Raw genomic sequence first — 24,568 nt, 5'->3', positions numbered from 1 at the left:
CGCCAAAGAACAAAGCGGACCTCTCATTGCTCCTCATCAGCTGGGATCTCCAACTCCATTAGACCTCCAGTCCTCTCTGAAACCTGTGCTGAGAGGAATGAAGGGGTAGTATTAGGTGTGTCACAGCCAAGTGCTTGTGGGCACTCTGCTAGCAGTACACCGATGTCCAATTGTAGCAGGCAAATTTCCCTGCCCCAGATGCTGGTCCGTAGAAAGAAGTTCACTCCCAGCCATCCACATGCCCAGCGGTTGAATGCTAGCTTGGCTAAATTGCAAGCACTTCAACTGCTGCCTTTTCAGTTGGTAGACTCGGCCCCCTTCCGTGAGTTTGTACAATGTGCGGTTCCTCAGTGGCAGGTCCCCAAACGCCACTTTTTATCACGGAAGGCGATTCCGGCTCTCTACCAGCATGTGGAAGGCAATGTCCATGCCTCGCTGGACAGGGCGGTCAGCAGTAATGTTCATATTACCGCTGATTCATGGGCCAGCATTCATGGACAGGGACATTACCTATCGTTGTGTCTATTCTGGCAGCTGGGAAGGATGCAGGACAAGGTGCAATAGTTTTATAGGTTGTTCCACCACCACGCCTCTAAAATGCTACTACTGGTGATTGTGACACACCTCCCTCCTCTTCTTCTTCCTCCATGGCCTCTTCCTGTGCTTTGTCCTCGGAACCAGCGGTGCTCTGTAGGTGTTCAAGGGGCTATGCAAGTACGCAGGCAAAAAGATGCCATGCCGTGATTGCGCTGGTGTACTTTGGGGACAGGAGCCACACTGGGGCAGATATTCTGTCAGCTCTGGAGAGGCAGGTGGTTGGGTGAGAGGTGGTTGATGCCATGCCAGCTTAAGCCAGGAATGGTGGTTTGTGACAATGGCACCAACCTCCTCTCCGCCCTCCGACAGGGACAACTGACCCATGTGCCCTGTGTGGCTCACGTCCTTAACTTGGTGGTGCAGTGGTTCTTGGGTGTACAGGATGTCCTGAGGCAGGCCAGGAAAGTCTGTTTGCATTTCTGCCAGTCACATAATGCCTGTGCTCGGCTGGATGACCTACAAAAGGAATTGAACCTGCCCAAAAACCGCCTAATCTGTGACATGCCCACCAGGTGGAACTCAACGTTGGCTATGCTGCAGCGGCTGCACACGCAGCAGAGGGCCATCAATGAGTACCTGTGCAACTACGGCACCAGAACAGGGTCAGGGGAGCTCGTTTTTTTCCCCCTACGCAAGTGGGGCATGATCAGGGATGCATGCACTGTCCTGTCACCATTTGAGGAGGCCACGAGGATGGTGAGCAGTGATAGTGCATGCATCAGGGACACTGTACCTCTTGTCCACCTGTTGGAGCACACGCTGCGTGGAATAATGGACAGGGCACTTGAGGCAGAACAGAGGCAGGAAGAGGAGGACTTCCTTGCCTCTCAAGGCCCCCTTTATCCAATTTGTCTTCAGGCAACCTGCATTCTATGGCCACAGAATCAATAGTGATTCCCAGAAAAACCAACTCCGAGGTAGGTCCCTCCGTTTTTTCGGTCGCCAATGGGATGCCAAATCATTCCGCCAAGTGTTGCACCGTCCCCAGCAAAATCCCACAACATCGGGATTCTGGCGGAGCAATGCACAAGAAATCATCCGAATAATGGATGACTGAATTGACCCCCGCAACCTCCCAAACTGCCCACTTGAAAAATGAACTAAAGGCCTCAAACAGGGCACAAGAAATTGAACAACCCATTGGCAGGCAACAGTCCACAAAATAGGACCCCTGCCACCAACACCCTAACAAACGACAACTTTGGGGATGCACTGGCAACAACCTAAAAGCAGATTCCACGTCGGCCTTTGCCATGAGCACCCTCTTACCATACTTCCTAACCCAGGATATAGCCGCTTCGAATGATGTATAGGTTACCGCACAAATTTGCGGGTCGATACCATCATTCACCGAACCTCCCTTGGGGTAAGACAGATGATGGATCATCCGAAACTGCCCCAGCTCTTTTTTAGGAACCACACCCAATGGGAAAACAATCAAACACGGCAGTGGCGGGGCCGCAAATGGGCCCGCCATCCACCCCAACGCCACTTCCTTAGCTAGTTTTGCTGTCACCACTCCCTGATGAAGGAGCGCCGACCTCAAATTGTCCGACACAGGAGGAATCTCCCGCATAGTGCTCGGAATTCGAAAACCCTCCCTAAACCCTGCTTCCAACAAGGCCACGGTCGCCCTATCGGGATACCTACTTAGGATAGGCAACATCCTTTCCAGCCTCACCGGCGTCATCCCTTTTTCCAGCGACGTCCCCCGCTCTAGCTTTTCCTTCCTTGAAGCATCGTGTAAAGGGGTGTATGCCGCTGCATCCTGGGCATTCGTGTTTGTATCGACACGAATTGCCAAATCTACACAATCCTTCATTAAATTGCCAGCAAACCCCTTTCTTTTTAAAGGCCGGCGATCCTGTGGAGGAAGAGCCGCCACCCCCCCCTGGAAAAAACGGACTCGAAGCCCCGGATGATGTCATCAACTTCATCCACAGGCTGATGTCCTTGTGGTCCCATCTAGAAGAGGGACGAATGGCCTTCCGCTGAAGAAATTGTTCGTCATACCGAAGCCACGCCAAATCCCCATACACCCTGTGGGCTTCACTGATGGCTTCCAAATAGCAAAATAGAGCTGAGCAGTTCCCAGGGGCTTTTTCCCCAATCACGCTCGCAAAGATCGCGAACGCTTGCAACCAGTTCGCAAATGTCCGAGGAATAAGCCGGTATCTATGTTTTTCTTCCTCCTCCTTCTTGCTCTCATCCGGCTTAAACCTATCTATATTTAATTTTTCTAAGGGGAGTAGGGAAAATATTTCCACAAACTCATCCTTCCAGATTTTTTCCCGCACCTCCTGCTTCAAGTGAGCTCCTAGCGGACCTTCGAAGCATACGTAAACCTTGCAGCGAGCGGCGTCTGCCAGTCTCACCTTCTCCACCTCCTTGTCCTTCTGCGGTATAGCCAAAGCCGTACTCACCCTCTCCCGCTCCGTCTGGGTCCCGGTAACTACCTTTACTGCCAGTGGGGTTTCCTTCACAGCCAGAGGGTCCCTAGCCCCCGTGCTAGGTGCAATCCAGGGCCCGACTGGGGTAGCAACCTACGCCGTTCCTTACAATCGACGCAGTAAATCCTGCAAGGACTCCCATGGAGACCCCTCCTCTCCCCCCCTGCAGGACCTTGCACCCCACCTGCCCCCCCCCTTGCTGACTAGTAGACAAGACTAACAAAACAGGTAAAGGGATAGATGTTAATGACTTACCAGGCTGCCTTGACCCTCCAGCCTCCAGTCCCTGTACCACCGCTGCCTCATGAGGATCTTCCGTCAGCTCACCATCCTCACTGCTGCTGTAGGAGGCTGCTGCTGGTTCCTGTGGCCACCGCTGCTCTTCATCTGTCCCCACACTCCTACTGGATGCTGCCTGGGTGACTGGCGGTGTGCTGCTGACATCCCCTCGAGTGCTTCCTTCACGAGCGCCGTATCCCTCCTGCTGACATAAGCTGGCTGCGCCACCGGAATGGCCAGCGCACAGGCACTGCTCTGGCCAGCCCTCCCAGGCCCCCACTTTGACTTAGAGGCTAGGTCTTCCTGACTGCCGAGTATGGTAGGCCGTATCGCCGCCTCCATGAGGCAAGATGGCGCCCACCGGCCCCTGGCCGCAAAGGAGGAAAGACCGGCACCCGATCGTTCCGCTCTCCCGTGATGGGCCGCCACCCTGACCGGAACGTCGCCAGAGGTGGCCGCCATATGCACCTTCACCTGGACCACGACAGAAGGGATAGGCCTGGACGCTGAGTGAGTGTCCCTCCCTCTAGGACAGTGATGGCGAACCTTGGCACCCCAGATGTTTTGGAACAACATTTCCCATGATGCTCTGGCACTCTGCAGTGTACTGGAGCATCATAGGAAATGTAGTTCCAAAACATCTGGGGTGCCAAGGTTCGCCATCACTGCTCTAGGACTTTGTCATGGACGGGGATTCCTTCCAGTCCCCCCACCAGCTGCTGGGAGGGTTTGCTTAGCAGGGGGTCCTGAAGGGGCACAGCTGGGGCTCCCAAGCCGGTGTTAAGTCCTGGGGGTGTTGTCGGGACTGAGGCGCTTGGGAGGTCTGGACCTTCGAGCCCGTGTAGGAGCAGGCCCCGGTAAAGGGGGGCCCTGCCTCACCCCCTGCAGAGATGCGGCAATTTGACCTTGCAGCCAGTCAGTGCCATGTAACTCTGCTGCAGCTCTGAGCTGCCTTAACAACTGCTCTACTGTAACTCACTAATTTTCTTTCTTGCAGCAAACTACGAACTTCTCTCCTCGCTTATCCTTCCAAGACTGCTGACCTCTGCTCGACCCCCTCACTGGACATCAACTACACTCCTCCCCAGCTGCCCCTGCCTACCAATCCGGTAAGACCTAATCTTTCCTTAGCCTCTTATTCTTAACCCCTTGTTATCGTAAGATACTTACACTCTGTCATGTATGTCCTACGCCTACTCTGCAATTCGGCTGCATACATGTCTGGAATACCTAGGGGCAAGATCAGACTTGGACACCTTTCCCACTTACTGAGTCTTGAGGATGGATCACTGGCATGAGCTTGCACAGTATGCAATTGAGCTACTGGCCTGTCCTGCATCCAGCGTTCTTTCGGAACGCACCTTCAGTGCTGCTGGAGGCTTTGTAACCGATCACAGGGTGAGGCTTTGTAACCAATCACAACAGAGTCCACCAACTCGGTTGATCGACTGACCATCATAAAATTGAATCAGTCTTAGATCACCACCAGCTATCAAGCACCTGAAGCTGATGTAACCGAATCATTTTTTTTGAGATGTCAGATCCCTTAAAGACTGCCTATGCTGATGCTGAGTGATTATCCTGTTATGCTGAGTGACTCTCCTCTTCCTCCTCAATGATCCTGCTGATAGCTTGGAAGAACATTTTTGGTTCTGGGCGCCGCCACCAGTGGCTATGGCCAATTTTTCAGCCCCTGTTTAACAGGTGTGTGTAATTACAATTTTTGATGCAATACATTGGAACAGAGCTCAAACCTGCGCTCCAACTAGAGTATCTGGGAGAGGTTGCAGTGTTGTGGCACCAGCACAAGTGCATAAGGCCCAATTTTTCAGCCCGTTTAAAGCGGGGTTCCACCCTAAAGTGGAACTTCCGCTGATCGGAACCCTCCCCCCCTCCGGTGTCACAATTGGCACCTTTCAGGGGGGAGGGGGGTGCAGATACCTTGTCAGGGTCGTTACCTGGATGGTCGCGGTGCTGCCCGTGTTGGTGTGCGCCGATGTCCTGCGGTGCGTGCTGGGGTGCGTGTTCCTGTGCGCGCGGTGTTGCGCGCTCCTGTGGGCGCTGGTGCGCGTCTGTGTGTGCCCTCGCGTGCCCCTGCTGGCGCCGGTGCGCGCTGTTGTGGGCACTTCGGGTGCCGCTGGTGTGTCTGCTGGCGTCCGGGTGAGCGTGCGTGCGCGTGCGGGTGCGCGCGCCCGTGCGCGGTGCTTGGCGCCAATCGGCCTATTTAGGCCTGCTGCTGAGATCATTCAGGTGCTGCCTGATCAACAGCTTCTCGGTTCCTGTTCCGTTGTCCGTATCCTGTGTTCCTGTTTGCAGATCTCCTGACGACCCGGCTCTCCTTAGACACCTCTGACCTCTGCCTTCACCTGACCTCGGCCTGTTTGACCTCTCTTTTGCCTGCTCCTTCTGTGCCTCTGCCGCCCGCCTGTTGCCATACCCTGCCTGCACCCGGACCTGCCTGCTCTGCTCCTGCTCTGTACCCAGTTTACCTGTGTCCTACCTACGCACCTGCTGCTGGAAGTTTCCTGCAAGTTCCTGCTCCTGGAGCCATACCACAGGCTCTCTTACCACTTCGCACTCCGAGCCACCTGTCTGCTCTATCAGGGGTTGTAAGTCGGACACGTACGGGAGACCACCCTCTGCCCAAGCGGACTCACCGGTTCGGTAAGTGCCAGTCTGACAGTATCAGGCAGCCATGACTAAGTCCGGGAAGGGGGCCTCCCCCATGGATGAGTTATGCAGACATTTGGCCGGTCTGACCCAAGCTGTGAAGAGTCTCCAGGATGGCTACTCAAGGTTGGAGGAGCAAGTCCAAGCCTTGTCCTCCTTATTTAACCCTCAAGGAACCTCTCCCACCGGTCTTTCATCTGCACCCTCCGTAGTGATGCTTCCTCCAGAGCCAAGGGTACCCACGCCCGAGAGGTTTTCTGGCGATCGCACCAAGTATTGTGCGTTTCGCAACTCTTGCGAACTGTACTTCGCACTGCAGCCCCGGACATTCTCTCTAGAGGCAACCAAGGTGGGCTTTGTAATATCCCTGTTGTCCGGCGAGCCTCAGACCTGGGCCCACCGTTTGCTGGAGAAGAAATCTGGAACCCTGGATAGCCTTGATAACTTCTTCTTGGCCATGTCTCAGCTATATGAGGACCCCCAGTTGACTGCGACTGCAGAAGCCGCACTGCACTCTCTCCAACAAGGTCGCAGAGCGGCCGAGGACTATGCAGTGGAATTCCGCCGTTGGAGCTCCGACACGGATTGGAATGACGCCGCCTTGCGCCACCAATTTCGGATGGGACTTTCTGACCCCCTTAAGGATGAGTTGGCACGGGTAGGAATACCACAAACCCTGGATGAGTTAGTCAACCTCTCCATTCAGATTGATCGCCGTTTAAGGGAACGCCGGTCGGAGAGGTCCTCCAGCCACTTCCGTCCCACCTGGGTGCTCCCCAAGGTTCCCAGTTCTGCTGGTCAGTTCTCTTCTACCTCTTCTGCTCCCACTCTGGAAGCTCCTGAACCAATGCAGCTCGGGTTACTTCGGCCCTCGTTGACCCCTAAAGAAAAGCTGCGCAGACGTGCCCATAACTTATGTCTCTACTGTGGGGAACCTGGGCACTATGTCAGGGCTTGCCCCAACAAGACACGTAAGTGTGTTTCCTCTTCCTTCATGTGTGCCTCTGTTCTACGAAAACCCAGTTCTCACCTTGCCCTTCTCCTCACTTTGCAGCTTCCAGGAGGGAGTTTCCCAGTGTCAGCCATCATTGATTCCGGAGCATGCAGCTGCTTTATCGATCTGACTTTCGCTGCCAACCATCACATCTCGCTCATACCTAAGGCTCAGGGGCTTGCTGTACATCTAGCCGATGGCTCCGCTCTTAGTTCCTGTCCTGTCACGCAAGAGACTGTCCCTTTGCTGGCTACTATGGGCACCTGTCACCAGGAGCACCTACGTCTGGATGCCATCTCTTCCCCCTTGTTTCCCATTATCCTGGGGATACCCTGGTTGCAGGCCCACAATCCAAGCATTAACTGGGCCACAGGAGAAGTCGAGTTTCTTTCCGAGTACTGTCAACAACACTGCTTGGCCCAACCAACATACAATTCCTCTCAACTTCTCTGTTTGGATGTCGACCCGAAATTGCATCAGTCCGTTCCTGAACCCTATAAGGACTTTCTGGATGTATTCAGTAAGAAAGGGGCAGACACTCTTCCCCCCCACAGGCCTTATGACTGCCCTATTGAACTGTTACCGGGTACTGAAGTCCCTTTTGGGAGAATTTTTCCATTAACGGAGCAGGAGTAAGGCACGCTGAAGGAGTATATTGATGAAAACCTGAAAAAGGGGTTTATCCGTCCTTCTACTTCCCCTGCCAGTGCTGGCATTTTTTTCGTCGAAAAAAAGGACCATTCCCTACGCCCCTGCATTGACTATCGGGAATTGAACAAGATAACTGTCAAAAACCGTTACCTTTTAACCCTAGTACCCGAGTTATTCCAAAGGCTGGGGTCTGCAGTCATCTTTTCGAAATTGGATCTTCGAGGAGCTTACAATTTAATCCGTATCCGAGAAGGAGACGAATGGAAGACAGCGTTCCGTACTTGTTTTGGGCACTTCGAGTACCTTGTCAGGCCCTTCGGGTTGTGTAATGCACCCGCGACCTTTCAACATTTTGTCAACGACATCTTTCGTGACTACCTGGATCTATATGTAATTGCATACCTGGACGATATCCTAATCTTTTCCTCATCATTGGAAGACCATCGTAGACATGTCCGTAGCGTTTTAGCTCGTCTCAGGGTACACGGGCTCTACGCAAAACTCGAAAAGTGTGAGTTTGAACGCCAGTCCATCCAATTCCTGGGCCTGGTTATATCTGTGGAGGGCATCAAGATGGATCCCCAAAAAGTATCTGCCATCCTGGACTGGCCTGCGCCTGTGGACAAGAAGGGTGTACAGCGCTTCATTGGCTTTTCCAACTTCTACCGGAAATTTTTCAGGGGTTTCTCTGCAATTATTGCTCCCATCACCGAACTGACCAGGCAGGGTACCCAATTCTCTTGGACCCCTGAGGCTCAGCTGGCCTTTGAAAGACTCAAGATGCTATTTACTTCTGCCTCTATTCTGAAACATCCGGACCCAGCCTTACCCTTCATTCTTGAAGTGGATGCTTTGGAAATCGCTGTGGGGGTGGTGTTATCCCAACGGCAGGGTGCCAAGGCCCTTCTTTTTCCGGTGGCGTTCTTTTCTCGCAAACTATCGCCATCCGAAAGGAACTATGATGTTGGGGACCGAGAACTTCTGGCCATTAAGGCGGCTCTGGAGGAATGGCGTTATCTATTGGAAGGTGCTGCACATCCCATCCTGGTCTACACCGACCATAAAAACCTGGAATATTTGAGAACTGCCAAAAGACTTAGACCACGGCAAGCCAGATGGGCTCTTTTTTTTCCCCGGTTTCAATTCCACATCACCTATAGACCTGGTTCTAAGAACGTCAAGCCGGATGCCCTGTCACGTATGTTTTCTGACCCTGAAAAGACTCGGCCTCCTGATACAATTCTCCCTTCTGGGAACTTCCTGCTCCTCCAAGGGGACCTTATCTCCCATATCAGACAGGCTTCTGTTGGAATGCCCCCGAGCCCTGAGGTCAGCTGTAGTGAGGGGTTGTTCTGGCATAAAGGCAAGATTGTGGTCCCTGAAGCCTTGAAGGTGAACGTGTTGGAACTCTGCCATGACCATAAGATGGCCGGACACTTTGGTACCCTGAAGACTGCCGAACTGGTTTAGCGCACCTTCTGGTGGCCTCAACTTCTCAAGGATTGCAAGGACTATGTGGACTTGTGCCCGAAGTAAAAACAGCCGGACACGGGCTTGGGGTCTACTGAAACCTTTGCCTGTCCCTGAGAGACCGTGGAAAATGATTTCGATGGACTTTATCGTGGAACTTTCCCTATCCAAGGGGTTCTCCACTATCTTTGTTGTTGTAGATAGGCTGTCCAAAATGCCCCACTTCCTCCCGATGAGGGGCACCCCCTAGGCAATGGAGATGGCCAAGATCTTTATCAAAGAAATTGTAAGGCTGCATGGGATCCCGGCAAGTATTGTTTCCGATCGAGGTGCCCAATTCACTTCAAGGTTTTGGAAAGCGCTCTGCGGGTCTCTTGAAATTGAATTGGCCTTTTCCTCTGCTTATCACCCCCAGACAAATGGACAAACGGAAAGAACCAATCAGTCCCTGGAGCAGTACATCCGCTGTTTTTCTTCTTTCTCGCAAGATGACTGGGTCTCGCTACTACCTATGGCGGAGTTTGCATATAACAACTCCTTGCATTCCGCCATCAACCAAACACCGTTCTTTGCCAACTACGGCTTCCACCCAGCTTTTTTACCCAGCTCAGTCCCAGAATGCCTGGTTCTGGCAGTTTCCGAGACATTGGACTTCTTCTCTAAAAACAACAAACTCCTAAAGGAGACTATGGCCCGGTCCCAGGAATGCTATAAACGGGCGTTTGACAAGAAGAGACGTGGAGAACTCGTTCTGGCGCCCGGCAGCCAAGTATGGTTATCTACAGCCAACCTTAAGATGGCCTGTCCCTCCAGGAAGTTAGGCCCTAAATTCATGGGCCCTTTCTCAGTAAAGAGGAGGATAAATGAAGTTGCCTATGAACTTAACCTGCCTGACTCTTTTAGAGTACACCCGGTCTTTCACGTGACCTTACTGAAACCCGTTACCCCAAATCCCTTTGCTGACCGCACTACTGGCCCACCCGAACCTGTTGTAGTGGACAATGAAGAGGAGTTTGAGGTCGAAGCAATCCTTGATTGTAGGAAGAGGGGTAATGTAACCCAGTACCTTATCAAGTGGAAGGGTTATGGCCCTGAAGAGAACTCCTGGGAGCCCGAGGGCAATCTGCATGCTCAAGAACTTTTGCGGGCCTTCAAGAACCGCCAGGTTCCCAGATCGGCTCACCTGGGCAGCTGGAGTCTGCCCTTAAGGAGGGGGCACTGTCAGGGTCGTTACCTGGATGGTCGCGGTGCTGCCCGTGTTGGTGTGCGCCGATGTCCTGCGGTGCGTGCTGGGGTGCGTGTTCCTGTGCGCGCGGTGTTGCGCGCTCCTGTGGATGCTGGTGCACGTCAGTGTGTGCCCTCGCGTGCCCCTGCTGGCACCGGTGCGCGCTGTTGTGGGCACTTCGGGTGCCGCTGGTGTGTCTGCTGGCGTCCGGGTGCGCGCGCACGTGCGCAGTGCTTGGCGCCAATCGGCCTATTTAGGCCTGCTGCTGAGATCATTCAGGTGCTGTCTGATCAACAGCTTCTCGGTTCCTGTCCCGTTGTCCGTATCCTGTGTTCCTGTTTGCAGATCTCCTGACGACCCGGCTCTCCTTAGACACCTCTGACCTCTGCCTGCACCTGACCTCGGCCTGTTTGACCTCTCTTTTGCCTGCTCCTTCTGTGCCTCTGCTGCCCGCCTGTTGCCATACCCTGCCTGCACCCGGACCTGCCTGCTCTGCTCCTGCTCCGTACCCAGTTTACCTGTGTCCTACCTACGCACCTGCTGCTGGAAGTTTCCTGCAAGTTCCTGCTCCTGGAGCCATACCACAGGCTCTCTTACCACTCCGCACTCCCAGCCACCTGTCTGCTCTATCAGGGGTTGTAAGTCGGACACGTACGGGAGACCACCCTCTGCCCAAGCGGACTCACCGGTTCAAAGACAGGTATTTACACCCACTTCCGGGCATAGACTCCCAAGGGAGTCTATGTCTCTTCCTGTCCCTGCGCGCTGTCTGCTGGGACACACACGGGTCCCAGAGACAGCGCAGACAATTCCTATTGCGCTGCGTGACTCGCGCATGTGCAGTAGGGAACCGGGAAGGGAAGCTGTTTCGCTTCACTTCCTGATTCCCTCACCTAGAATGGTGGCGGCAGCAGCCGAGACCCGAGCGATCGATCGGCCTCGGCTGCCGGCATCGCTGGACCCCGGGACAGGTGAGTGTCCATTTATTAAAAGTCAGCAGCTGCAGTATTTGTAGCTGCTGGCTTTTAATATTTTTTTCCGCAGTGCAGTCCCGCTTTAACAGGGGCGTGTAATTAAAATTTTTGATGCAATGCTTTGCAGCAGTGCTCATTTCTGTGCTCCAACTAGAGTATCTGTGAGAGGTTGCAGTGTCGTGGCACCAGCACCAGTGCCTAAGGCGGAATGTTTCAGCCCCTGTTTAACAGGAGCATGTAATTACAATTTTTGATGCAATACTTTGCAGCAGGGCTCATTCCTGCTCTCCAACTAGAGTTTCTGTGAGGTGTTGCAGTGTCATAGCACCAGTGCCTAAGGCCCAATTTTTCTGCCCCTATTCAACAGGTGCATGTAATTACAATTCTTCATATAATATTTCACAGCAGGACCCGTTCCAGCGCCCACCAAGAGTAACTGTGAGGACTTACAGTGTTATGGCATCAGCACCATCACCACCACCACCAAAGGCCCAATTTTTCTACCACTGTGCAACAATGGCATGTAATTACAATTCTTGATTCACAGCAGGGTGTTCCAGCGCCCACCAAGAGTCACTTTGAGGGCTTACAGTGTTGTGGCAACACCAACACCTTAGACTCAAATTTCTGCAGAGCATATAGGGCAGGCCCCTACTTTCAAACATCCAACTTACAAATGTCTCCTACTTGCAAACGGAAGGAGACAACAGGAAGTGAGATGAAATCTACCCCTAGGAAAGGAAATTCTCTCCTGTAAGAGTTGATATGGGAAAAAGTGTTTTCCTCTCTCCACTGATGCTTTATCCCAATCCTTGTTTTACTACTGTTTTACTAAAAACCCCAAATTTTCAAACAACATTTGTCACGGGACAGAAAGTGAGGTGAAATCTTCTGAAGAAGTGCACAGATGGAAAAAAAAAATGTTACAGGGTGATAACCCTTCCCTATGTTTTCCAAAAAGCTCAGTTCAAAATTACAAACAGATTCTACTTAACACAATACACCTACACAGTCCCTGTCTTGTTTGCACCGCCTGTATACTGCTGTTCTGAGTATATAGGGCCTGGGGGCCCCACGCCTTTCCTTTTTTTAATTTGAGCACGGGGTTCCCCTTATTATCCGTGCAAGACCCAAAGGGGCTGGTAATGGACAGGGGGGGTACCCATGCCATTTTTCTCAATGATTTTCATTTATATTGCTGGGACCAGATATGACATTAAAACTGCAAGCAGTTTTAAATGACTTTTTTTCCTTTAAGCGTCATTAAAATCAATGCTCCCGAAAAAACTGATGTTTTTATAACCTTTTTTTGCATTGATCCATGTCCCCTGGGGCAGGAGACGGGTCCCTAAACCATTTTTAGGTCAATAACTTTAGCCTTTAAAATTAGCACTTTTGATTTCAAACGTTCGAGACTTTAATGGGGTTCTAAAGTTCCTTCAAATTTTCGGTCCGTTCGCAGGTTCTGGTGCGAACCAAACCGGGGGGGGGGGGGGGTGGTTGGGTCAGCTCATCCCTAGTACTGAGTGTATATAATAGTCATAGTGCTGAGTGTATATAATAGTCATAGTACAGAGTGTGTAAATTAGTCTTAGTGCTGAGTGTATATAATAGTCATAGTGATGAGTGTACATAATAGTCAATAAGAGACAGTCGCCAGTCCTGAAGTGGTTAAAAGCATTGGTATAATGGAAAATATTCATGTATTGTGTTTTGGATATTGGTACTGAAATAAACATTTATGCAAAGTCAATCATGAGACGGATCTCTGAAGACTATTTCCATAATTCCAACTCTAATTATATCATTCTGTCTGCTATCACTGGACGTGTCCCGTCATCTCTGTCCGGAGATCACACCAAACCTCAACATGATGCATCCGCTCTTCTTATCTATTTTAGTCTCTTCAGTCTTGGGACTCGGCTTGGCAATCCCTTCTTACACCTGTATTGTGATGGGTAACCTGGACATCATCAGAAAGAAAGGGAAGTTGAGTCCCACCGATGTGATCTTTCTGGCTAAGGGGATTGTGAATCTTCTCCTCCAGTGTGTGCTGAGTATAAAGGGAATGCTCTATGTCTTGTCTCTGGAAATCTTTTATATTAAACAATTATATGTATTTATGAGCACATCAATTAACTTCCTAACCTATTACAACTTCTGGTTGACCTTCTGGCTCTCGGCTCATTACTGTACCACCATCACCAATCTCAGCTATGGGTTCTTCATCTGGGTAAAGAGAATTGTGTCCAATTTCCTGAGTCAACTTCTATTCCTGACAGCACTTGGGATGTTCATTGTGAGTGTCCCGTGGTTCTGGGCTGTCAATGCAGTAAGTCTTATACAGTCTTCTTTGAACAATACAAACATCTCTGTTATCAGATTAGATAAAGTTTTTTCCTATTTTGTGCCTGCAAACACCCTAGGCATCATTCTTCCATTCTGCCTTAGTCTTCTGTGCCTGGTCCTCACTTCCTCCTTTCTGCTCAGACACGTCTGGAGGGTGAAGAATAACGACTCTGGATCAACACGTCCAAATCTTCAGGCTCATGTCACTGCACTGAGGACAATCTTCTTCCTACTTCTCATCTTCACATTCTTCTGCGGGTATCAAGTGATTTATTTTCTATCAATTTCCTCACTGTCAATAGTTTTGGAATTTACAATTATTATCCCCATCGGTGGAGGCCGCCATCATCTTCCAGGCCAGCAACAAGCTGAGAAGGATAATTCTGAGAAGATTCTGGACCAGAATCTGGAGGAACACAGAGACTTAACATGTGGAGAACGCTTAGCTTGAGACTCTAGATATATGCTACAAAGGTTTAGTGTGATAGAGATCAATGTAAAATGTTTCCTAAGTCATAGCATTTTGTTTTGTATGGAGTGTGGAAGGGTTATATCTCCTCTCATATTTTAATAGCTGTCTGTGTTCCTTACTTGGTTCTTTCACATTTCCAGTTTGTCCTGTTTAGAGATGGGCAGAACTCCCGAACAGGAGAAACTCCATTGAACTCTATGGGAGCAAAACATGAGAGAGTTCCCATTTTGAAGATTTAAATGCAAATAATTGGCCACAAAAAGGGGTATGGGGGTCTGACTACAGATTGTATTTTTTTTTTTTTATATTTTTAGAAAAAAAACTTGCTCCTTCATGTCTTTATGGACCTTGCTTTGTACACTGGTGGGCAGTCATGATGGAACAGGAAGGGGCCGCCCCCAAACTGTTCCCACAAAGTTGGGAGCATGAAATTGTCCAAAATGTCTTGTTATGCTGATGCCTTAAGAGTTCCCTTCACTGGAACTAAGGGGCCAAGCCCACCCCCTGTGTTGGAGGGACTCTGATGCTTTGGCGGAATTTGATGTGATTGGAGGCTCTTATGGAATGGGGGACCTCTGAATTGATAGGGGCTCTGATAGAATAGAGGACCTTTGGTGTAAAGGGGGACATCTGATGTGATGGGGGCTCTTATGGAATGGGGGACCTCTGAAGTGATAGGGGCTCTGATAGAATAGAGGACCTTTGGTGTAAAGGGGGATATCTGATGTGATGGGGACTCTGATGGAATGGATGGACCTCTGGTGTAATGGGTAAGCTCTGATGTGATGGGGGGCTCTTATGGAATGGGGGACCTCTGGTGTAATGGGTAAGCTCTGATGTGATTGGAGGCTCTTATGGAATGGGGGACCTCTGAATTGATAGGGGCTCTGATAGAATAGAGGACCTTTGGTGTAAAGGGGGATATCTGATGTGATGGGGACTCTGATGGAATGGATGGACCTCTGGTGTAATGGGTAAGCTCTGATGTGATGGGGGGCTCTTATGGAATGGGGGACCTCTGAAGTGATAGGGGCTCTGATAGAATAGAGGACCTTTGGTGTAATGGGGGACATCTGATGTGATGGGGACTCTGATGGAATGGATGAAACTCTGGTGTAATGGGTAAGCTCTGATGTGATGGGGCTTCTGGGGTGAAGGTAATTTCCTCAAAGTGGATGTGTGCATTGTCCCAGGCTCAGGTTTCCTATTGATAAACAGTGATGACCCAAACTACCCCATCTTTATTTTGGCAGGGTTCTGCAAACTTAAAAATATTCAGATGTGAAACCTAAGCCACACCGAAATCAATGGGTGCTAAAATTGTCAAATTCTTTTTAAAAAAAAATCAAATTTTCTGGGTTAATATGTAAGGAGCTGTCACAAAAAAGTCACGGGGGGGGGGGGGGGGGGGGGGGGGCGTTTCCCTGCAGAATTTGTACCAACGCAAACATTCTTTTTTTAAATCCACACAGCCTGGAGGCAGTTCATTTTTTTAGATTCAATAATTCTTTATTAGGTGTGATGTATGCAGAACAGAAAGAGAAGACAAACCACAGTACACTTGCACATTGAGATGTACCCGATAAAAGGGATGTACCGTATATACTCGAGTATAGAGCGACCCGAATATAAGCCGAGGCACCAAATTTTACCATGAAAAACTGGGAAAATGTATTGGCTTGAGTATAAGCCTAGGGTGGGAAATGGTACCAGTGCCCATCATGTACAGCCTACCAGTGTCCATCATGTTCAGCCTACCAGTGCCCATCATGTACAGCCTACCAGTGCCCATCATGTACAGCCTACCAGTGTCCATCATGTTCAGCTTACCAGTGCCCATCGTGTACAGCCTACCAGTGTCCATCATGTACAGCCTACCAGTGCCTATCATGTACAGTAGTTTTAAAGCTATGAGACAGGGCTTCTGTGGGTGGAGCCGAGCGGTCATGTGATCTCCCTGGCTGACATCAGAGGGAGATCAGGTCCCCTCCTGCAGAAGCAATCCATCGGAGCTGGAAAGCGGCTGTGAGTCACGTGACCGGCCTGCAGACAGCTCAAAATTAGTATTTACACGGCTCATTTTTAAAAATGCTTTACACAGTGTGCTATGCCAGGCTCTAATAGAGGCACTGACATAGACTTAGACAAATAGGTTCATAAACCCTTTAAGAAGATTCAAGCAATAGAAAAACATTAATGGAAACATTTAAGAACCTTCATATACAGGGCCCTAAACCCCACAGTTCTAGAGGAAGTCAAAGACCCTTGTAAAGCATTGTCCAATTTACTCCAACTGGGAAAAATTCTCCCAGATCCTCTAAAGCAGTCAGATGTTTCCTTGATTGGATCTCTAAGCTGTTATCACTTATAAATATTAATATTGAAATATATTCTGTAAATTAAAAAAAAAACATCCATATTTTTTATTATTTTTTTTTGTAAACAATAAACTGAGATAGAACAAACTTGTGAGGTCTTTCAGTTCGGCATCCCATTCACATGAAATTTGTATCTCCCTCCCACAACCACAATCCAGAAGGCTGACACACTTCCTAACAATACATAAGCCCCAATGAAGGGGGATTGTTGAGCCTCTGTAATGTTTTGGATTTTATGTGTCAAATAAAAAAAATATTTCCACAGTTCAAACTGCTTTGGTGCTCTGATTTCTCTTACACCGTAGTGTTATATCTGGACATCCATGGTATTACCGCATCCGATGGAGAACATCATCTAAAGACCCAACCTATGTCCACAGATCACATGACCTCTTCAGTGCTCCTACACCACACACCCAACACCATGGCTGTCTGTAGTCGGGTCGGGATAACACCGAGAAATTTAGGTCTGTTGACTTTGTCCTCTTTTCTCTGGAAATGTCTCCAATCTCCTTTCAGATCTTACAAGTGTTCATTATCAGCTCAGCCACCTTTTTAATCAACCTCTTGTTGTCCAGCATTCCACGGTTGGCACCCTGTGCCCGGGAAAATGCTCTTTTGGTCCCTTAACAAACTTATCTAACTCTTATAAGCCCAACAAAGAAACTCTAAAGCCCCATACACACTATCAGATTTACTGCTGATTTTTGTCTTCAAATTTACCAAAACCATGTAGTGAAGGGCCGGCCTGATTGCATACAAATTGAAACTTCTAAGGTTTGACCTCATATTACATGGTTTTGGTAAATCTGAAGGAAAACATCAGCAGAAAATCAGTGTGTACGGGGCTTTACAGCTTTATTTATACAAACTGAGGAAAAGTACATGAAAAAACAAAAAAACTAAATTTAACCAAATTCTGTTTCAGTTGCCTATAAAAAATTAAACCTGATTGGTCACTATGGAGAAAGATTGAGTTCTCTTTTCTGCTATTAGACTAGAAATCAATTGACCTCATTCCCATAATATACAAAGATATTTTTTTATTACATTTGGCTTCTAATGCCGCGTACACACGAGCGGACTGTATGGCATACTTAGTCCGTCAAAACACATTTCAGCGGACAATCCACTCGTGTGTGGGCTTCAGCTGACTTTTTCAGCGCGCAGTCCGGCGTACTAAGTATTTCGGTTTTTTCTAAATTCTGTCCGTCGTACTTTGGTTTCAGCGGACAGTACGGTCGTCAGTATGCTAGTTCAACGGACTAAGAATGGCGCATGCCCAGAAAGGATTTACACAGCGGAAGGGTGCTTTGCTGTGTCTTGGACGTCCTATTTCTAGTCCCGTCGTACGTGCTGTACACGTCATCGCGCAAGCTTTCGACGGACTGTTTGTGCATCCGTGTGTGGTCAAGTCCGTTCAGTGGAAAGTACGACGGACTGCCCGTCGGATTGTATGACGAACTAAATATGCCATACAGTCCGCTCGTGTGTACGCGGCATTACATTTCCACTCTTTTTGGCATTCCTCATCTCCCGATGGAGGAACAGTGCTGGGGGGCATCTTTTCAGGAAGGGGGGCATCTGTTGTGGAAGGGGGGGCATCTAATGTGGAAGGGGGGACATCTGTTGTGGAAGGGGGTGGGGGACATCTGTTGTGGAAGGTGGGCATCTGTTGTGGAAGGGGGCATCTGTTGGGCAAGAGGGGGATCTGTTGTGGAAGGGAGATGGGGGCAGATACCCCTTGCACTACGGGTGAAGCCCCGATACAAGGCAGACATTTCCTGGAGTTGGGCTTTTATTAAGTCTTCTAAGGTAACTATAATAATAAAAGTTGTTACACCCAGCGGGTGATCTTTCAGGGACTGGGCTGTCAGAGATGGAGGAATGGTGGTGTCCTAGTGGGTCCTGGTACAGTGGAGCACAGACTGTTCCGGATTGGAAGGGCACAGCTGGGGTTGCTGGGCGGATGCATTTTGGAGCTTTGCCTCCTTTCTCCAGTCTAAGGAGTGCACTGTGATAGGTCCATGATAAATCCGCCGTACTTTTGAAAATGAACGGACTTGCCCACACACGGAGGAAAGTCCGTTAATTTTGAACGCGGCTCCAGGTAGCCGGGACTAGCGAAAGAAGTCAATGTCGCCGCCTTCGGCGGCGAGATTGACACGTCGCTGGCCCTGTCACCTGGTATGGACTTAAAGGGGAAGCCCTACGCCGGAAAAACGGTGTGGGGGTCCCCCCCAAGGCCCATTTAAGACCCTTATCCGAGCACGCAGCCCAGCTGGTCAGGAAAGGGGGTGGGGACGAGCGAGCGCCCCCCCCCCCCTCCTGAGCCGTACCAGGCCGCGTGCCCTTAACATGGGGGGGTGCAAAGCACCTTGTCCCCATGTTGATGAGGCAAGGGCCTCTTCCTGACAACCCTGGCCGTTGATCTTCGGGCGGGGGGCTTATCGGAATCCGGGAGCCCCCTTTAATAAGGAGGCCCCTGGATACCGGCCCCCCAGCCTATGTGAATGAGTATGGGGTACAATGTACCCCTACCCATTCACCTGGTGAAAAAAATGTAAAAAAAAACACCACACAAGGGTTTAAAATAATTTATTGCACAGCTCCGGGGGTCTTCTTCCGACATCGGGGGTCTTGTCCCCCTCTTCGGTTCTTCTTGCCGGGCCTCCGCTTTCTTACTTTAGCTCCCGGTCTTCTGTTGCCGCCGCTGCCACTTCTTACGACTTTCGGGGGTCTTGTCCCCCTCTCCGGGGGTCTTGTCCCCCTCTTCGGTTCTTCTTGCCGGGCTTCCACTCCTTCTTCCAGCTCTTTTACTGGCGGTGGCCTGGTCTTCTGTCGCCACTATCACCGCTTTCTCTTCTTCTCTTCTTTTCTTCTTCTCTTCTCTTCTTTATCCTTGAGATGTTGACTCGTCGCTGTCTCTGGCCGTAATGACAGGGACGTGTTGCGCGGCGATTTATATAGGGACAATGGGCAGGGTCACCTGGTGATGTCCCCACCCATCATGATGTCACAGACCCAGAAGATGCTGGGACTGTGACATCATAATGGGAGGGGACATCACAAATTGGTTTCAGTGGGAGGAACAAAATGGCAGCACATGTAGTGTCGTGACGTCAGATCTCCGGGCTGCACCCTACGCAGGGTTTTGTCCAATAAGGAACAACGTCAGGGACGTGGTTAGAAGATTATGACTTCCTCTATATATAGACAGGAGGGCGAAGTAGAAAGTGCCTCTTCCTCCTTGTGTTTCAAACCACAATAACATCCACCGGAAGTGAGCAAAAGCTGCAGGAATGTAAACAATCATGGCTCTCACAGAACATTGTACTGTTGTACATTGTACATCCCACGATACAAATTTCAGGCTGCTTTTATCTCCTGTGTGGGAGAACTTGTCAGATGTTATCAGGCTGATAACAGAGCAAGATAAAGCCACTGGACTCAGTGCTTTGGAGAGAGATAAGAAAACACTACAGATATATGAGCCCAGCTCACATTTCATGAATCGGTTTACATCCACTTTACAAAATGACAGGCCTTCAATGAGGGAGCTGTCCCCTCTGCCCAGTCAATATCTGGATAGTTGAAGTCCCCCATTATAATGACATTTCTCTGCCTCACTGCCATTTCTACCTGTGCCAGGAGATCCAACTCCTTCTCTTCCTTCAGATTAGGGGACCTGTAACATACCCCCACTATTCTTTTCCCACTTGCTTCTTCCCTTTGAGGTTCCACCCACATGGATTCCACCTCCCTCTTGCCCCATTTTATCAGATTTTTGCTGCACCCTCATTGCAGACTGGGTGGAATATGATACCAACAATTTAGCTCACAAGGACAATCCCGACCTCTATTGGGAGGCTAACAAATTCTATCTTACACGGCATCCTTTATAAAATGGCGAGTTCCCAGGAAGCTCAGAGTGTTCTCCAGTCACACAATACCCCTGAGAACTAGAACTAGATGGCATAAAGAAAAACAACAGTTTGATCAGTGGGCAGAACAGTTGGAGCTGGTTAAATGTCCCTATACAGATTTATTATTACGCAAATTTGGTAATAAAGCAGAAAAATTGCCATCGAGAGGTACCCGCCAGCCAACTCATATAGCAGTTCTCCAAGACCAACAAAGGTCAGTGTGATCCTCTCCCATGGAAGTAAAAAAAAAACGATGGAACATTTCTATGCTCACTTTATGAAAACAGTCCCATTGATCAGCCCTGCGCCCAAGCTTTCTTAAACAGGCTCCAGCTCTTGAAGTATCACGGCCTCCCAACTTGAGATGCCAAATGCTCATATAACTGCAGGGGGAATCCTAACAAACGCCTAGCCAGCAACAAGGCTTCAGCCCGATGGCTTCTCTGTGAATTCTTTAAGTTGTTCAAAAATACCCTGTAGCCCACCCTGCTAGAGGTCTATGATGGGATCGGGTCAGGTGGTCCATATTTGTCTATATGTAACCAGGTTTATATTTTATTTATTGGCTAAAAAGTGAAGCGATCCCCTGGAACCTGGGTCCTATTGACCGATATCATGGCTCAAATTGGATGTAAAAATCCTCTCCAAGATTATAGCTTCCCACTTGGCAGATATACTGCCATCTTTAATTATGGACCCTAAGGAAGACTTTGATAATGTCAGTTTTTGCTGGCTCTCATTGGTTCTAGGCAAGAAGGCCTTTTTGGGTCCTTTCCTTCATCTTGCTCATAGTAGGTATGCTTCTCTGATGGCCAGGGTGGTGGTTGCAGGTCTAATATCAGATAGATAACATTAGGCTCTTCAAGGGAACAAGACAAGAGTGCCCCCTATCGCCTCTTTTGTTCAATCTGGCTTTGGAAACTTTATTCCCCGTTACTTATCCAAGTCAGCCCCCCTATATGATGTCCACATAGGAAGGTTTGAGGTGCCATTTTTGCTGATGATATCCTCATCATCACTGCTGATCTTGATGTAGCCAGGAGTTGGCTAATGCTGCCTGCAAGGTCAGGAGACACTGTGCAGAATTACTTCTGTGGATCGTTCAGCTCAGGACTCTGTGTTATCATATCCTGAAGGTAGAGTGACCGAGTGCTAAGATTAAAGCAAAACATCTTGGGATATGTAGCCCAGGGAGTCAAAATCTGCATTCAGCTGGACTGTTTCCAGCTGGAAAAGAAGAACAGGATGCTGGGAGAGGTGATAAAAGGCGAGTGTGTGGATGGGATCTCTCTCTCAGGACCCTGGCTTGGAACTGCTAGCAAGTGACTCTGTGTCAGTGTGTGCTGTGGCCGAATCTTGGCCTGCACTACAAAGAGCGAGAGAGAGAGAGAGTCATGGTGTGTAGGTGTAAGAGCATCTACTGCCAGCTACTTCTGATCATCCTGTAGCAGCCTGGTGGTTGATCCTCACACATCTATGCCAGATTCAGCCGAGCTGCTGTGCTTTGTGTCACCAGACCACATTACCCATTGAGCAGGGCTTCGCCGAGGCCTAACGTGGAGACACCTTTCTATTTTCCAGTATTATGAATCATTGGAGCTGGTGAGCGGGCACCTGCCCACCCTGATACCATAAGAGACACTGCATGCAGACACCATTACCTTGTTTTTCTTTTGCAGTGTTAGCGTTCTGCCTTCCACAGAGCCTTACAAGTACACTTTGCTACACATAGTTGACTGAGCTTTCACCAGGCCACTTCATCGTCTTCTGATCACCAGGATATTTTAAGTACTTCACTAAAGAGCTAGCTGACCAAAGGCTTCTTCCTTCTGAGAGACTACAACATATTCCCCCCCCCCCCCCCACACTGAAGGGCTACTCAATTAGTGTCATAAGCATAAATACCTATCCCAGGACTATATTTGCTAATTAAGAAGCTCTAGGTACTTAAATTGGTTGTTAAGCCACTGTCATATATTTATATAATCCTGTGTGTTTCCTAATCCTGTGGTCCTCAGTGTCTGTGCTTTATTTAAATATTGTCATCTATACCTGATTTCAAAACGCAGTTCGGTGGTCACCTGACCAGCTTGCACTCCCCTCTCCCGAACTCACAGCTAGAGCAGGAGATGCCGAAAATCCCAGTTGAGAGGAGGAGAGGAGAGAAGGAGAGAGCTGGCCAGTCACGTGAATGCCAATTGGCGCTCTGAAATCAGGTATAGATGATTTTATTTAAAATAAAGCACAGAGACAGGGGTACACAGGATTAGGAAACACACAGGATTATATAAGGCAGGCAATGTCATGAGATGACAGGCAGGGAAGGGAGGGGGGAGAGGATGGGGGAGAGCAGAGAGGAGAGCTACGGATGATGGAGGCACGTAAACTGATCAAGGTGTCAGGGCTCAGCAGCCACGATAAACCGTGGTCAGTTTACAAATGGGAGGGCAGAACCAGGCAGGATCAGCCAGGTATTTCAAGTGTTATAGGGGGTCAAATGATATAGCACAAGCACTGTGCTGTTTTTTTTAAGGTAATATACACTTTAAGCCTAATAATACCATTAATCTAAGGGCAGTGTTGTAACTTTCTGTTTATATCTGGCCTGTGGCATTGAGGCACAGAAGGGAGTGGTTTGACATAAGAACAGTCATCCCTCTGCCCCCCTCTTGCCTTTTCACAGAGGTTTCTAACTAAGCCGCGCACTGTTAAGAAATCGCATGGGGCTAGACTGGATATCTTCCTAATCCTGCTACTCAAACTGGATCCTCAAATCGGAAATGGGACTTATTTATTCTATGAGGGTGTTGACGTAACTTCCAACCACACTTCAATACGATTTATTATTGAGAGTCGCTATTATTGCGTGGAGGGAGGCTCAAAAGAAATTAGGCCTTTCACCATTTATTTCTAGACATCTACCCATCCAGACTAACCCAATGTTCCCATCAGGACTGCAACATGAGGACTTCTCAGCATGGAAAACTAAAGGGCTGATTTCAGTCTCTCAGCTCTTCAACCTTCACCCTGGCAACCCTCAGACCCTCAATGATGTCACAAACAAGTTCACCTTTCCTCACGTCAGCTCTTTCACTTTTGGTAATGCATTAGCAATGCTAAATCTTGCTGTCATGATACAACAAAGAGGTTCCAGCTCTCCCTGATCAACCGCCTCTTCCACACTCAAAATGACTCCATCTCAGGCCTTTACTGACCTCCTAATCTGCAATGTATGAAACTGTTCATCCCTTTCTCAGCAACAAACTGGGGAAATTACTTTCTATCTGAACCTTCCCTGGATAAACTACAAAGCCGGTATAATAAAATCTCCACCTGATCACCAATGAAATATGGTGAGAATATCAACTCAAACTAATACACAGAGACTGTATTCCCTTTCTTACCTCCCAATCCAGGCCACAGGCTGCTCCCTGCCCTTGATGTGGCCATCTGATACCAACACTTCCTCATTGCTTTGACTATGTCAGCCCAAAGCAGTCTTTTGGGACCAGGTGGTCAATTTCATCTTTGAGATAACACACCATCATGTCCCCGAGGACCCCCTCGTATTACTTTTGGGTATGAAAGTCCAACAAATCAACCATCAATGTCTAGGACTGTCACAAATTCCTACCCACATTGGACATGCCTGTTGGTGGCTCGTAGGGCCATTCTGAAGAAATGGACAACCTCTACTTCTCCAACTGTAACAGATGTCAACAGAGAATTAAAAAGCCTGCTACATTGGGAAAAGCTGCACTCCCAATTGTTTCACCTCTGAAAAATGTTTCCCCTCCAGTTGACAAGCTTTCATTGACTCAACTTTTTCCCTTTTGACCTCTTTTTACCTTCTTCTTTTTGCCTCGGAAGTAAAATCCCTCCCCACTTGTTTCTGCTACAATAAAGATCTACCATACAGCCACAAACACCTCACTAGTGACTGACTTGGAAAAGGAACTATTCCCAGTTCCTCTATAATCTTATTGCAGATCCGTGCTTCACTAATCTCCTGGACATCTTATTGTACAACGTGGTGGACCAGTTCTGGTCTTCTTCATTCCCTCTTATAGCTTCTTAATAGTTAGCTCTTTCTCTGAGTGATCGCTACCTAACACTTTTCTGCCAGGCCTCAT

At 49.1% G+C, this 24,568-nt stretch overlaps 1 protein-coding gene across 1 annotated transcript; it reads left to right on the top strand.

Annotated features, from left to right (window-relative positions):
* Positions 1 to 13,180: 13,180 nt before the first annotated feature.
* On the top strand, positions 13,181 to 14,110 carry LOC143925236 (taste receptor type 2 member 40-like). The gene has a single exon (XM_077449830.1). The coding sequence runs from the start codon at positions 13,181 to 13,183 to the stop codon at positions 14,108 to 14,110; it is 930 nt and encodes a 309-aa protein (XP_077305956.1).
* The last annotated feature ends 10,458 nt before the right edge of the window (positions 14,111 to 24,568 follow it).

This window comes from Lithobates pipiens, unplaced genomic scaffold (assembly GCF_037356315.1).
Source record: "Lithobates pipiens isolate NorthernLeopardFrog02 unplaced genomic scaffold, aLitPip1_a1.2 Scaffold_22, whole genome shotgun sequence".
Lineage (NCBI taxonomy): Eukaryota > Metazoa > Chordata > Amphibia > Anura > Ranidae > Lithobates > Lithobates pipiens.
This window is presented reverse-complemented; position numbering and strand designations above follow the sequence as displayed.

Bases quoted from the DNA above. Each gene is read 5' to 3' on its own strand.
- LOC143925236 (XM_077449830.1), top strand. From the start codon at position 13,181: ATGATGCATCCGCTCTTCTTATCTATTTTAGTCTCTTCAGTCTTGGGA.